At 46.7% G+C, this 15,197-nt stretch overlaps 1 protein-coding gene across 7 annotated transcripts in view; it reads left to right on the top strand.

Annotated features, from left to right (window-relative positions):
- DNAH8 (dynein axonemal heavy chain 8) overlaps positions 1–15,197 on the top strand; it is a 10,041,960-nt gene that overhangs the window by 3,340,031 nt on the left and 6,686,732 nt on the right. For all 7 annotated transcript variants that reach the window (XM_078647354.1, XM_078647353.1, XM_078647356.1 and 4 more), the window contains exon 26: positions 5,298–5,493. In XM_078647354.1, coding sequence (XP_078503480.1) covers positions 5,298–5,493 — 196 coding nt within the window. The remainder of the gene's footprint in view (positions 1–5,297; positions 5,494–15,197) is intronic.

The raw sequence follows: 15,197 nt of genomic DNA, 5'->3' as shown, positions 1-15,197 counted from the left end.
GAACTATTTGAGAGGTTGGGCGCAACAGGCAATCTGGCAACTAGGCAATGCTAACTGCGCCATGTCCAGCGAGAGGCACAGATCCATCCTCCTGAAGCTGGAACCCAAACTTACAGAGCTTGCGCCTTCAGAGTCTGGCACCCAACGCACAGGGTTTATTGTTTGATCATCTGTTCATAAAGGAACTTTCGAAGTTGTGGCAACCTTCAGCAGCCTAGGGAAAGCACAAGGGTCCCTCCACAGGGTCTTCAGACCGGTTTGTTGGCAGGAACGGATGTTTTCGAGGGTGAACTTTCCTCCAATGGAACCAGCAAAGCCTGCAGAGGGGTTTCTACCAGCAACAGCGCAGAGGAAATCAAGATCCCAACAATCCCAACTTCTGCCCTTCTCGAAGAGCCAAGAGTTGTTTCAGGAGAGGACGCTACGGAGGCTCTCAGGGTGCCTCCCAGGATTCTGGTTACGCAGGTGAAATTAATTCCGTTTTCAGAAGTGGTATTGGGGTGAAGGATTCAAGCTTTCCTACAAGCTTGGCAAGTGCTTGGGTTCAGGGTTGCAAGCTAGAGCTCCACTTGGCAAACCTCCCATCATCCAGTGATGTATTTTTCCCATCAAGAGCAAGGTTTTATCTAATCCAAGGTTCATTCCATTCTTCAAAAAGGTGCCATAGTGGTCTCAAACCCTCACCCACAAGTGTTTCTCAGCTGCATTTTCTTGGTGGACTAGAAGGGTGGTGGCTCTCGCTTTGTCCTGTGTCTCAGGGAATTCACTGGCTGGGTGGTGTACCACCACTTCAGGATGGAGGGCATACATCTTCTACAAGATATTCTCCAGGAAGGGGATTGGATGGTTTGCCTCAATTTAAAGGACGCTTACCTTTCGGTCCCCATCTTTCCATCCCACAGATGCTTTCTGCAAAGCCTGTGGCAGAGCATTTGTTACAAGTTCAACATTCTTCCTTTTGGTCTCTCCTCCGCCCCATGTTGTTTTATCAACCTCCTGCGGGCGGTAGTAGAATCCCTGAGAGTGAGAGAGGTGCGTCTGATTATTAATGTAGATGACATCATCCTCATGGCGCAATGCCCTCAGCTATTTATCACTCATCTCGAGTGAATTATCTCCCTTCAAGAGCTGGGCTTAATCATGAATTCTCAGAAATTGGTCCTAACCCCATCTCTACAAATATAATTCCTGACGTTTAAAGTGGATTATCTCTTTTGCCAATTGATTCCTCTTCCCCAAAATGTAAGGAATATCAAGGAGTTGAAATCGATTCTAAGCAAGCCAACTGTATCCTTGAGGTCGATTGCTCGAGTAGTGGGTTTGTTAGCCTCATCAATACAGGCCCTCTTCCCCCTGTCCCCTGCACTATTGTGCGCTTCAGAGACTCAAGATTTGACATCTCTGGAAAGATCTCGCCTATGCCGAACAGATTCACCTATCAGAGGAAGCGAGGTCGGAGATGTCATGATGATTGGAACACATGGAGGCCTGGCACGGCAGGACAATATTTGGTGCAACTCCAGAGATTGTGACAGAATCCGATGCCAGCTGTTGAGGGTGCGGAGCATGATGCGGTCCGATCTCCACCGGGGGTCATTGGTCTCAGGAGGAACTGTATTCCATATCAATTGCTTGGAACTCCTGGCGGGATCCTTTGAGATCCGCAATCTTTTGTCAGAGAGAACAGATTGTTGCATCCTGCTTGGTATGGATGACATTTACGCGGTCTGCTACGTGAATAAACTGGGCGGGTCGAAATCCTGTATTCTGATGGAAATTGCCAACGATTTCTGGCATTTTTGCCTGCATCATTGGATCTCAGTAGTGGCGGAATAACTTCCAGGCCACAGCAAAACCGTTGCGGATTGGTAGTCCTGACATCTATGGGATTTCAGCAACTGGAGACTTCATCCGAATGTGTCCCATGCACTAAATCGGTTGTGGGGCCCTGGCTTGATAGACCTTTTTGCATCTCTTCTCAATCGCCAGATTCCAACCTCCTTCAGCTGGCATCCAGATCCAGAAGCCCAAGCCACGGCTGCTTTTCTGCAGGACTGGACTCCTGATCTGTGCTACCTCAACAACCGGATCAACTTCTACACTCCCAAGCGCCTCCTCAGATCAACCAACCACGCCCTCGCCACCGTCCCCCGCATCCGAAGAGCGACAACAGGAGGAAGATCCTTCTCCCACCTGGCCGCCAAGACCTGGAACTCACTGCCGACCAATCTGCGCCTGACCCAAGACCACCTCTCCTTCAGGAAGAAGCTCAAGACCTGGCTGTTCGAGCAGTAGCGGCACCCCCCCCCTCCCAGCGCCTTGAGACCCTACGGGTGAGTAGTGCGCTATACAAATGACCTGATTGATTGATTGATTGTTATGTTTTTCCCCCGTTCTTGATGATCCCCAGGGTACTGGCTCAGCTGTACCATCAACGAGCAGAACTAGTGCTGGTGACACCTTTTTGGAGAGCCCAGGCGTGATTTCCAAGTATCCTAGAACTGATCTGTACGTGTCTGATTCTGATTCCGTTACGCTGCAATCTCCTTCTGGATCCGGTGGGTTTGCCTCATTCGTTGGTCTTGTCCCTGTTAGGAGTTGATGACAAATGATTGTCCGGGAGACAGAGGTTATTTTGAATTTAAGGTTGCCTGGTCGGTGAGGAGATGGTTCCCAACGGAGATGTTCAGGAAGCTCAATGGAAGCTCGTCAGCTCCCGTTGGACCGAATCATGTTTCTGACCCAGGTTGGGTCTCAAGTTTGCTGCTCCTGAGGATTGATGCCCTGTCTTTGCAGGGTACTGAACTTGGGGTATAACCGCCATTGTCTGATTTCAAACCGCATTAACTGTTTTCTTGAAACTTTGCAAAGAAAGGCGATATTCACACAGTTTAAAATAATAATACCTTGTTTGTAGTAAGGCTGTCATGTAAATGGAAGAGAGTCTTCTGCAAAGATAATCATTCAGGTCGAAGTACAATGTTCAAAACATTTCAGTTATATTTTCAAAAGATACAGATGTTTTTCACAATTTCACAAGCTTGTCTGATGATGTTGAGGTGACTTAAACAAAAAATGGTTATTTCATCCTTGTTACCAACCAATATGACAAAGTAGGGTAATACAAAAGATGTTAAATGGGAATTTGTTAAAGTTTCAGATTATTCCCCTCAGCCATCTCGCTCACCTTTTCCAGCCCCAACTGACCCTTGAACACTCTATCTGAAATGTTGCCCTGCAGCACACATAATATTCTAACTTCTAATTTGGAAGATACTACATATTGCTTAACCTTTTTTGGAGCCAGGGTATCCAGTGAACAATTAATCACCTGATAGTATGTCCGTAGTACGGTTCATATAATAGTTTACTGCTCTTATAGGGTCTAACCTGCATAGTCTTTCTCCTTCCTTAGAAAGATGCAGACATGTATAAAGGGTTGGTAGTTTCAACGAATTGGCCCAGATTAAATGGGGACACCATATTAGGCAGGAAAGCAGCCGTATTTCGCAGTACCAACTTGCCTGGTGAGAAGCATGTGAAAGTGTGACCAACTGAAAGGGCTTGAAGCTCGATAACACGATGAGCTGAATTAGTATCTACTGAGAAATTAGTTTTAAGGATTAATAGTCTTAATTGACAACTGTGTAGGGGCTCAAATTGAGTCCCCGTGAGAAACATCAGTACTTGTTTAAGACCCATTGTGGCATAATGAATGGTTTAGGTGGATACATGTTTGTCAAACCTTTCAGAAATCTTGCATTCACTCTAGATTTCAATAGAAAGTGTTGGTCCAGCAGACAAAAGAACCCTGATATGGGTGTAATATAACCCATTCACAGTAGCTACAGCACAGTCTTGTTGAGCTAGGGACAGCTGCACCTTCTGCCTGTAAATAGGGCTCCGACTAGGATGACCATGGACATCTGATAGCCAAGAGGAAGCCATCCTCTCCTTGGGTGCCTGGAGGTTAGACCTCTCTTTCCAGACGAGGCACTCTAAATGTCACAGTGTTCCCCGAAGGAGGATCTTCTAATCACCCATGGAGAACTTAGAAAGCAGAGGTCTCAGAGCTGCCTCAACAGTACTCTAAAGTAGCATTCTTAATATTCAGCAGTATCTTCAAACGTACTCTTTAGGTTCAAAACATTTCAGTTATATTTTCAAAAGGTACAGAAGGAGTTCACAATTTCACAAGCTTGTCTGATGATGGTATAGGTGGATACATGTTTGTCAAACCTTTCGGAAATCGTGCAACCACTCTAGATTTCAATAGAAAGTGTTGGTCCAGCAGACAAAAGAACCCTGATAGGGCAGTAATATAACCCATTCACAGTGAAGTAGTGTGGCTCACTGGTAAGTGAAGTAGTGTGGCTCACTGGTTAGAGGCGGCAGACCCGAGAGCAGAGGACGGCCCGGGACCAGGGTTCGATTCCCGGCGCGGCAGGTTTCTGGACCAGGGTCAGCGGACTCGATAATTCTCTCGCCTCGGTGCCCACTCTGATCAGCGATCACACTCGGCAACTCTGGGCATTAGCTTGCCTCATCTTCACTAACGGCCCCACCAGACCGCCGGGGATGCCTGGTCTCACCCTGGAGATACCCATTAAGGGACCATCTCTCAGGGAAGCCAGGAAGGGTTTCGCAGCGGTCGAAGCGCCTTGGGACCCTACGGGTAAGTAGTGCGCTATATAAATGCCTATACATTTACACATTTACATAGCTACAGCACAGTCTTGTTGAGCTAGGGACAGCTGCACCTTCTGCCTGTTAAATAGGGCTCCGACTAGGATGACCTTGGAAATCTGATAGCCAAGAGGAAGCCATCCTGTCCTTGGGTGCCTGGAGGTCAGACCTATCTTTCCAGACGAGGCACTCTAAATGTCACAGTGTTCCCCGAAGGAGGATCTTCTAATCACCCATGGAGAACTTAGAAAGCAGAGGTCTCAGAGCTGCCTCAACAGTACTCTAAAGTAGTATTCTTAATATTCAGCAGTATCTTCAAACCTACTCCTTAGGAAGTACAGACCTACATAGAGTTACAAGTGGGTGTGACAAATGTTGGAAGGCACCTAGGGATGTAGCATTTTAGTTTGTGAGTTACATAGAAGGATTTTCAGAGTGCATTTTTGGGTTAGACAGAGGGTCTTGAAGGTGATACAAGTTCTTCCTAGTATGTTTTGTGGACAATGGTTTTGTAAATAGATTCGAATAAACATGATGATCAGTACAAATATGCAAATAAAGTATGTCCAGTAATTAAATCAAACATACTGTTTCCTGCCCTGTCATTCTAGGTTATGCTTCCTAGTTTAGACGATATCCAACAATCTATCAATCGAATGATTCAATTGGTCCTTGAAGTCAATGGAGGTGTTGCACAGTGGGGCCTTCAAAAAACGCCGAAAGTCAGCACTGTACAGGAAGAAACTCCTTCTGATGTGTCGCTTATAGCAAGTACTAAATCTGGAAAAGCAACTAAGAAAGAAGAGAGTGAGTTCATGTAATACTGTATTTTTTCTCATTTTAAAAAAACTTTATTTGTAAATTTTCACCTCAAACTGAGTGGTCATATGCAGAATCCTTCGAGACAATATCTATTGCTTACGTTACACATATTAGAGTCCCGAACACATAGCACAGCTAGATACACTTGACATGTTTCATGACTTAGAAGCAGACACAACATCATAAACAGTTAGGGAGACAATGTAATACTGTATTAAGTATAAACAGATTATTAAGTGAAATGTTGTGTTGCGGTATTGCATTATTCATTGGTGCTGTACAAATTACTTGAAAGGAACTGGAATTAACATTGCTGCACAATGTAATGGCTCACGTCAATGCATATAATGAGAACCACAACATACTGCATATAGTACGCTATCAGCATTTCTATTATTGATGTTACACTGTGTTTTGTGCTAAATTGTGCATTGCAATTTGTGCTATTGTGTTTTCCTATTACCTGTAAGGAAACATAGTGCAACAAATGTGATGATTCACGGGTAACTAGTTAAAATCCCAGCAAGACAGACTCAGCTTTCATCCTTCTGAGGTTGGTAAATTGACTACAATTTAATTTGGTAATCTTAAAACCTATTATTTAGAGGTTTTATAATCTGCAGAAGTGTGATATAAAGCACTCTGTAAAGAAACCAGGTATTCGTTTTATTTAGTTTAGACACAGTAAATTAGTTCAACACTATTTCTTCTCCTTGATATGTACCCGTCAATATTGAGGATTAGGGCTACAAGCAATACATCAAATACTAGAATGCATCTAGATGAATTCATTCCAGAATTAATATAGGCTTTCCATATTTAGTTAAAAAAAGCCTTTAAGACAAAAGGTGAAACAGTTTGACATTGTGAGAAGGTTGGCTAGTCAATGTTATCTACCCTAACTTTCCAGTATATTTTGAGGCCCTGTTTGATTTTACAAAGGGAAAAGAGGCCATTTAGTTTATTGTGGATGATGTCCCTCACCAAGAGATCAAGCATACCCAGTTACCAGAATCTGCAAAGTGGATTTCAATGGCTGACATTACTGAAATCTGACACAGGAATGTACACAAATTATATCCGAATGCAACTGTAATAAAATAGGATATCCGTTACATTTGTGTTTTAGTACCAATCCACCAGGTCTAAATCAGGCCCTGAGAGTTATCTATTTCATCATATATTTTTGCATTAAAATCACATAAAGCAAAAGAATGGCATCTTTAAATTTCTCCCGACCAGTAAATATTGCAAATCTCAAATCTGTTTCCATTGTAGTCTTTGGGGGTGGGGGGAGGGAAAATATGCACTGGAAACCAATTGTTTTTTCAGGGATACTCAGCCTAAAAAAATCAATTTTAATAGGCATAATATTTTCAAATTCCAATTTAATTTATGTGAATCTCCAGCTCTGTTAAGCTTGTCAGGTCCTCGCTTGATGTGTTGCCCCATTCCAGGTTCACCTTTGTGTACTGGAACTTGTAGTGGAATGTTTAACAAGTGACTAGGACTACAAGTCCCACAAAATAAAGCAAAAAACCTGGACCGGAGGAGCACATCATGCATAGACATTTGAGCCCTGCCCAACCTGACTGTGACAATGCAGACCCCCTTGCATCACTTAAAAATAAACTTGAGCAAGACACGGACAATATCAATAAACAGCAGTAAGAACCTCAACAGAAATTGGTTCCTTGGTGGTACAAAACTTGATCCAGTTCAGGAATACAAGTTTTTTGGGGTTACATTCGACAAGTAAGGGACGTTCTGGCGCCAGAAAGAGGAAGTTAGAAGGAAAGGTCTGTTGATTACCCTAACGATGAAAAATCTTGCAAATAAACTGATGGGGCCTACCCTGACTCCGCTTTTGAAGGTAGCTCAGGCTAATCTATTCCCCTCAATTGCTTATGGTAGTGAGGCAATGCGGGAGAGAGATGCAAAAGAGCTGGACAACACGCAGGTCAAAGCCTACAGAATCATGTTCAGCCTTCCGTCCTACACATTACCTGTTTAAATAAGGCTGGAGTTACCAGTATTGGTGTATCTTTCATAGATTCGCATGCCTCAATCATTCCCCGTCGCCAAGACGGGAGTCCCACGGTAATTACAAAAGTAGTGCCAAGGGTAAAAAATAGTAGTAGGCCCAAAGAAAAAGGCCCGAGGCTTACATCTTAGCAGCCTATCTACCTCATTATGGTAAAAGAACCAAAAGTTAGCTGCAACTAATCAGCTATCAGCACCCTCTAGAACACTCTCTGCAGAGCCAGTTCTCCTCAGATTTTTACCGCACGTCGTGTGGAAGGGAGTCTCCCTGAGTGCCACACTTCAATCCATGATGTCTTTCAAAAAAGTTTTATTCTGGCCCTGCAGAACCTGCAAGAAGAATAGGGTCCATGTTGATGAGCAAAATAAGGACTGTATCTACTGCATCTACCCTAAACATGAGGCAAAAGATTGCAAAATTTGCCATACCTTCCCTGCTAAGACTCTTAGGGATAGGGAGGCAAGAGTACTGTTGTGGCTCAAATCCTTTTCGGCTGAGGATGACAGAGCCTTATCTTCTAGAAAGACAGCTAGATCCCAGGACAGCTCTTCAAGTGAAGGAAGAAAACACCATAAATCTTCTCACTCTACTTCTGACCCTTCACAGAGGTCTCCTTTCATCTCCTCTGGGTCAGCGCAGTCTCCTCCGTCCTCTGCTCTCAAGGAGTCTAAGGAGGCGTCTACAAAAATTGTGAGTAAAAGCCTTTCAAAATCTCTTAGTTTGGCTCCTTCGTCGACGATTTCTGTTACTTCTTCTGCTGCATCGTCAACGGTGACTGTCTCGACGACATCTATAACTTCTCCTAAACTGTCAACAAAGATTATCATCCTTTCTAAAAAGACCATTGTTGAAGAACCGTCTACGAAGACCTCATCGACAAAGTCACAGTCGACGTCCACTTCCACGACAGTTCCGTCAACGAAGCTTCCACCGTCGACGAGGGTATTATCGTCGACAAAGCCTCAGTTGTCTACCATCAACGACCGTTCCATTGACGGCTGTCCCGTCTACGAAGAGCTCGTCAGCGAAGAGCCTGTCGACGAAGAGCCCATCGACGACGATCCCGTCGACATTGACGAAAAGCCCGTCGATGAAAAATCCATCGATGGAGAGCCCGTTGACGACAACTCCGTCGACAGTGAGCTTACCTGTTCAGTCTACGGCACCAGCTTTGATTATCGCTCCTACTCAGTCAACGCCTGTCTCATCTAGGTGTTTTCAGCTCAAAACTTTTCAGAGACAAGAGTATAACAATATTTCTCCTCTTACTCCTTCACATCTCCTTGAAACATTCGTACAGGAAGATGATGATGATTATGAGGACGAAGAGGATATAGGACCGTTTGGGATAGCTCACCATCCTTCTGAGCTCCACATCAAATGTCAAGATGATGATGATGAGGAAGATTGCCATGAGCAATATTATCAGGAGGACATTGTTGTTTCACACCATTGAGTTTATCATAGACAGTCTCGCCAGAGTGAGATGAGCCATCTGCGTCCTACTCTCATACAGGATCTGCAAGCCATGCTGGCAGACTACCGACAAAGGTTTTCCCCACAGCAGGTTATTCTAGAAATTCCACCTCTACCTGTGGTGGTTCTGGATCCTTTGCCTCAACCTGACGCTCCTCCTTCAACGCCTCGGCTTCGAGACCCTCCTCAAGAACAACAGCTTCCAGACCCTCATCAAAGGCAGGACACTACATCCTCTGAGGAGGAAATTGAAGAGGGCGAGCTTCCAGATGCCCATAATGCAGATCCTTGGGATTCATACATTATTCCAATGCCTTCACCACCGCTTCCTCTACCATCTGATTCACCCCCAGATGATAAAGGGGGATTTCACAATCTAATGCAGCGAGCGGCAGCTATATTTCAATTGCCTGTCACGGTTGAACAGAGAGAATGCTTCTTACATGATTTTAAGGAAGAATCCAGAAAGATTACGAGAGCGGCCCCAATGTCCGGAGTAGGCCCAGGCACGGCTCGCCCAAGCACTTGCTGAGGGGCGGGATGCAGCATGTTATTCCATCAGATGTGGACTTGATACCAAGGACTCGCTGGGCAGAGCGATTTCCACGACGGTGGCGATCCGTCACCACGTCTTCCTGAGGTCCGCCAATTTTTTGGGGGATGTCCATTTCACGCTCATGGATATGCCCTTTGATGGCCGTCGCCTTTTTGGTGACAAAGCAGACAGTGTGCTTGAGCATTTCAAGGACTCCAGGGCTACGGCCAAGTCCTTGGGCCTGTCGGCCAGCTCCAGCAGACTTCTGCTTGTTGCCCCTTTCGTGGCCAAGGAAGGGGTGCCCCCTCACGTTCGTCAAGCCACAGGCCGCAGAACCAACCTCAACGCAGTCGCGGACGTGGGAACCGCCGTGGCGTTGCAGGGGGACAGAGGCCTGGTCAGTCCATATCCACTCCCGCTGCATTTGCCTCAAAGCCTTCATAGTCCGAGCTTTCATGCCCATTTGACGCCAGTGGGGGGCAGGGTTCGCCATCACCTCCTCCACTGGCGTAACATCACTTCGGACAGGTGGGTGCTGCAAATCGTCCGAAGGGGCTACTCCCTCCTCTTCGAAGCAACCCCTCCAGTCATGCCACCGCAGTGCCACGACATGTCGGGGGATCACTTGCAACTTCTGCAGGAGGAAGAGATGGCCCTCTTGGCCAAAGGGGCCATCAAGCGCGTTCCTGGGCCAGAAGTAGGACGTGGTTGCTTCTCCCACTACTTTCTGGTACCCAAGAAGGACAAAAGAGGCCTACGCCCCATCTTGTACCTCCGGAGTGTCAACAGCTTCCTACGGAAAGAGAAGTTCAAGATGCTGACTTTAGCTCAGGTCCTGGCTTCCCTAGACCCTGGAGACTGGATGGTAGCGTTGGACTTGCAGGATGCATATTTCTACATCACCGTCTGGCCGGCCCACCGGTGCTACCTGCGGTTCATGGTAGGCCACAAGCACTTTCAGTTTACCGTGCTCCCCTTCGGATGTTCACGAAAGTGATTGCGGAGGTCGCAGCTCATCTGCGCAGATCAGGGGTTTCAGTCTTCCCCTATCTCGACGACTGGTTGTTAAAGGCGGTCTCGCCCCAGAGAGTCGTCTCCCACCTCCAGACTACGGCCGATCTCCTGCACTCGCTTGGGTTCTCCGTCAACGTGCTGCAGTAACACCTGTTCCCCTCTCAGAAGCTCCTCTTCATCAGAGCGGTTCTGTGCTCGGCGCAGTTTCGGGTTTATCCTACCGAGCAGCGGGTTTGGGATATTCAGGCTCTGATTCCGATCTTTCAGCCTTTATCCCGGGTTTCGGTCAGGCTGACGCTGGGGCTGATGGCCTCCTGTATCCTGCTGGTACATCATGCCAGGTGGCGGATGCGGGCTCTGCAGTGGGACCTGAAGTTTCAGTGGGCACAGCATCAAGGCAACCTGTCTGACCACGTCCTGATCTCGGAGGGCACTGCAAGACAGTTGCCGTGGTGGCTCATGGACCGCGATTAGGTCAGTGGCAGATCCCTCTCCCTACCCCAACTGGAGCACGTAGTGGTGACGGATGCGTCCTTCCTGGGATGGGGGAGCCACATGGGAGAGGCGGAGATCAGAGGCCTCTGGTCTCCAGCGGAGTCCCGGCTCCATATCAACCTTCTGGAGCTGCGGGCGATCCATCTTGCACTGAAGGCATTCCTTCCCTATGTCCGGGGAAGTGTAGTACAGGTGTTCACGGACAACACCACTGCCAAGTGGTACTGCAACAAACAGGGCGGGGTGGAGTCGTGGACCCTTTGTCAGGAGCATCTGCGCCCCTGGACATGTCTGGAACACCAGGGCGTTACCCTGGTGGTTCAACACCTGGCAGGTTCCCTGTACGCCAGGGCGGACGAACTCAGCCACCGGTTGTTGATGGATCAGGAATGGCCTCTGAACTCAGACGTGGCGCAAGATCTATTTCAGCAGTGGGAAGAGCCTTGGTTTCATCTATTTGCCACCGAAGAGAGCGCGCAATGTCATCAGTTCTGCGCGTTATAATTTCCAAGGCGGCACTCGCTCAGAGACGCTTTTTGGCACAAGTGCAGCTTCCGGTCTGAAGTAGTCCTTTCTGCCTATAGCACTTCTGCCCAGAGTGCTGAAGAAGATCCGACGTAACCGGGCCTAAGTCATCCTTGTGGCTCCAGACTGGACACGAAGATACTGGTATCCCGAGCTACTCAGCATGTCAGTCGATCCCCTGATTTGTCTGCCTCTTCAGGAGGACCTTCTGTCGCAGCAGCAGGGAACGGTCCTCCACCCGAACCTGTCCAGTCGACAGTTGAGGCCATTTGACTTGCCTCCTGAAGTCTGTGATGTGATTCTGGCAGCCAGGTGTCTCTCCACGAAAACGGTATACGCCTGCAGGTGGAACAGATTTGTGGCATGGTGCACAGCAAAGGCTGTGGATCCACTTTCTGCCCCTCTTTCTGAGGTTCTCCTCTTCCTTCTTTCTCTTGCTCAGCAGGGCTCTGCTCTGGGTACTATCAAAGGCTATCTCTTGGCCATTTCTGCCTTCTTAAGGCTTCCTGATCAGCCTTCTTTTTTTAAGTACCCTGATGTAAATAGATTCTTGAAAGGCATCACACACACATGTTCCCTCATGTTCCTTTCATGATGCCTCAGTGCAAATTGAATCTCGTACTTACTTATCTGATGTGCGCTCCCTTTGAGCCACTTCATAATTGTCCTCTTCGTCTTCTGACTCTTAAAACTGCTTTCGTGGTTGCCATCACCTCTGCCAGAAGAGTTAATGGGCTCCAGGCTCTGTCTCCTAAGCCTCCTTTCCTCTCTGTCCATCCGGACAAAGTTGTTCTGAGGACTCGTCCTTCTTTCCTGCCCAAGGTGGTTACAGCCTTTCACATCGGGCAGTCCATCACCTTGCCCACCTTCTTTCCGCCTCCGCATCCCTCGAAAGAAGAAGAGAGGCTCTACCGACTGGACCTCAAACGTACACTCTCTTTTTATCTAGACCGCACACGCCAGTTCCGGGTGGAGGATCAGCTCTTTGTTGGTTACAAGGGCACTAAGAAGGGACGGGCGGTGCACAAGCGGACCATCTCTCAGTGGGTCGTTTTGTGCATCCAGGTCTGTTATTCCTTGGCAAAGAAGGAGCCTCCTGTGGGGCTGCGCTCCCATTCCACTCGGGCCACGGCGGCTACTACTGCCCGGGTCGGGCAGTCCCCTTGCAGGACATCTGTCAGGCAGCTACGTGGGCCTCGCTGCACATGTTTGCTAAGCACTACTGCCTGGACAGCCAAGTCCGGAGAGATGGCATTTTCGGCCGTTCCGTTCTCCAGGACTTTCTGGTGTGATCTTGGTTCGCAGACCCATTCCCGGGGTTGGTATTATTGGGGTCTCTATTCTAAGGTAAGGAATCTAACACTAATGTGTTTCTTTCAGATGCACACACTTGGCAGGTCCCAATCGAACTGCCACAAGTGGGAGCTAGAGCAAGACCAAGTGAACAAAGTAGTCCGAACCTGGGGCAAACCAGCACTGGATTTATTGGCAACAAGGGAGAACAAAAAATGACGTTATTACGCAAGCAGGTACCCTCAGCAGGGATCAAGGGGGAATGCCCTGTCCATGCGATGGTCAGGGTTTGTGCTTACGCTTTTCCCCCAATACCACTAATCCTGAGAGTGATACGCAAAATGAAGCTGGAGGGTTGCTGTCACATCCTGATTTGCACCCAGGTGGCCATGGCATTACTGGTTCCAAGAACTTCTGTTGCTATCTCAGGAAGAGCCGATTTGCCTTATTCCAACGCCCTGGATGCTATCGAGGGACGAAGGTCAGTTGGTTCACCTGGACCCTCATTCTCTACATTTACACACATGGCTCCTGACTTCTTAGAATTCAAGGATCTTAACATTCCACAGGACTGTCGTGAGATCCTGACACAGTCTCGAGCTCAGAGCACAATCAAGACTTATCGTTTAAAATGGAAGTATTTTTGCTGTTGGTGCGAGGCTAACAATATTCACCCGGTTCAAGCTCCTGCGGAACAGATCCTCCCTTATTTGCTTTATCTAGCAAAGTCAGGTCTTACCTTTTCTTTGGTCAAGGTCCATCTAGCTGCACTCTCCAGATTCAGAAAAGGTGCTAAGCTTCTGTCTCTCTGTTCATCATCTTTGATCAAACAATTCATGAAAGGGCTCTTCCGAGGGTTCCCTACAGTACGGCCTCCTTCGCCGGAGTGGGAACTTAACACTGTCCTAACGCAGCTAATGAAACACCCATTTGAACCGATTCACAAGGCCAAACTCAAATTTTTCATGTGGAAAGTCTCTTTGCTTTTGTCTATAACATCCGTTAGAAGGGTGAGTGAAATTCAAGCCTTCACTATAAAGGAACCATTTCTACATTTCACTCTGGATTATGTAACCCTACGGACTAATCCTAGATTCATCCCCAAAGTACCATCACAGTTTCACCTAAATGAGCCGGTAAGATTAAGAACTTTCTTTCCGAATCCATCTACGCCAGCGGAAAGAGCTTTACATTCTCTCGATGTTAAACGCTGTTTAAAATTCTACCTACAAAAAACAAAAGACATCAGAAAATCTGACCAATTGTTTGTGACTTACCGACAAGCTGCACAAGAAACCACAGTCACAAAGGCTACAATTGCCAGATGGCTGGTATCTACAATTCATTTCTGCCATGACAAGCCCAACAAGCCATTGCTGAGAAAAGCCAAGGCCCACTCTACAAGAACTGTGGCAGCGTCTACAGCTTTGTTTGCTGGAGTGACTCTAGAAAATATCTGTTGTGCTGCGACATGGAAGAATGTCCACATGTTCACGAAGCATTACTGTCTTCAATCTGCACATCTGGATGATGCAGCGGTTGGATAGGCTGTCCTACGCCATCTTTTTCTTTAAGGTCAGCTTCAGGTACCATTTTGTTTTTTAAATACTATTTTATGGCTGTCGTATCTCGTTTCAGTCAGTTTATGCGTTTAGAGATGTTTCTAATATATTTATTTACATAGTTTTAAATTGATATCCATATAGTGATATACATAAATATATGCATGTTCATTTCATTATGTATCTTGCATGATTTTAAATTCTGAAAGACTTGTTTCTTTTAAACTTTCTTAACAGTTATGGATGCAGTTTGGGAGTTTACGAACACTTGTCTCCCACCATCCGCAACCGACTGTATACTGGTATCCTGCTGGCTACTCTGATTCAGGCATGTGAATCTATGAAAGATACCCCAATACTGGATAAGAAAACAAGTTACTTACCTGTAACTACAGTTATCCATTATCGGTATCTTTCATAGATTCACATGCACCCACCCTCCTCCCGGGTCAGTTCTCTATTATTTGGGACACTTGCTTCCTACTTGTGCTAAGGAAAATCTGAGGAGAACTGGCTCTGCGGAGAGTATTCTAGAGGGTGCTGATAGCTGATTGGTTGCAGCTAACATTTGGTTCTTTTACCATAATGAGGTAGATAGACTGCTGAGATTTAGGCCTCGGGCCTTTTTCTTTGGGCCTACTAGTATTATTTACCTTTGGAACTACTTTTGTAATTACCGTGGGACTCCCACCTCGGCGACGGGGAATGATTCAGGCATTTGAATGTATGAAAAATACCAATACTA

The sequence above is a fragment of the Lissotriton helveticus genome, chromosome 6 (genome assembly GCF_964261635.1).
Source record: "Lissotriton helveticus chromosome 6, aLisHel1.1, whole genome shotgun sequence".
NCBI classification, from domain to species: domain Eukaryota; kingdom Metazoa; phylum Chordata; class Amphibia; order Caudata; family Salamandridae; genus Lissotriton; species Lissotriton helveticus.
The sequence above is the reverse complement of the archived record's forward strand: the minus strand, read 5'-3'. Positions and strand labels throughout refer to the sequence as shown.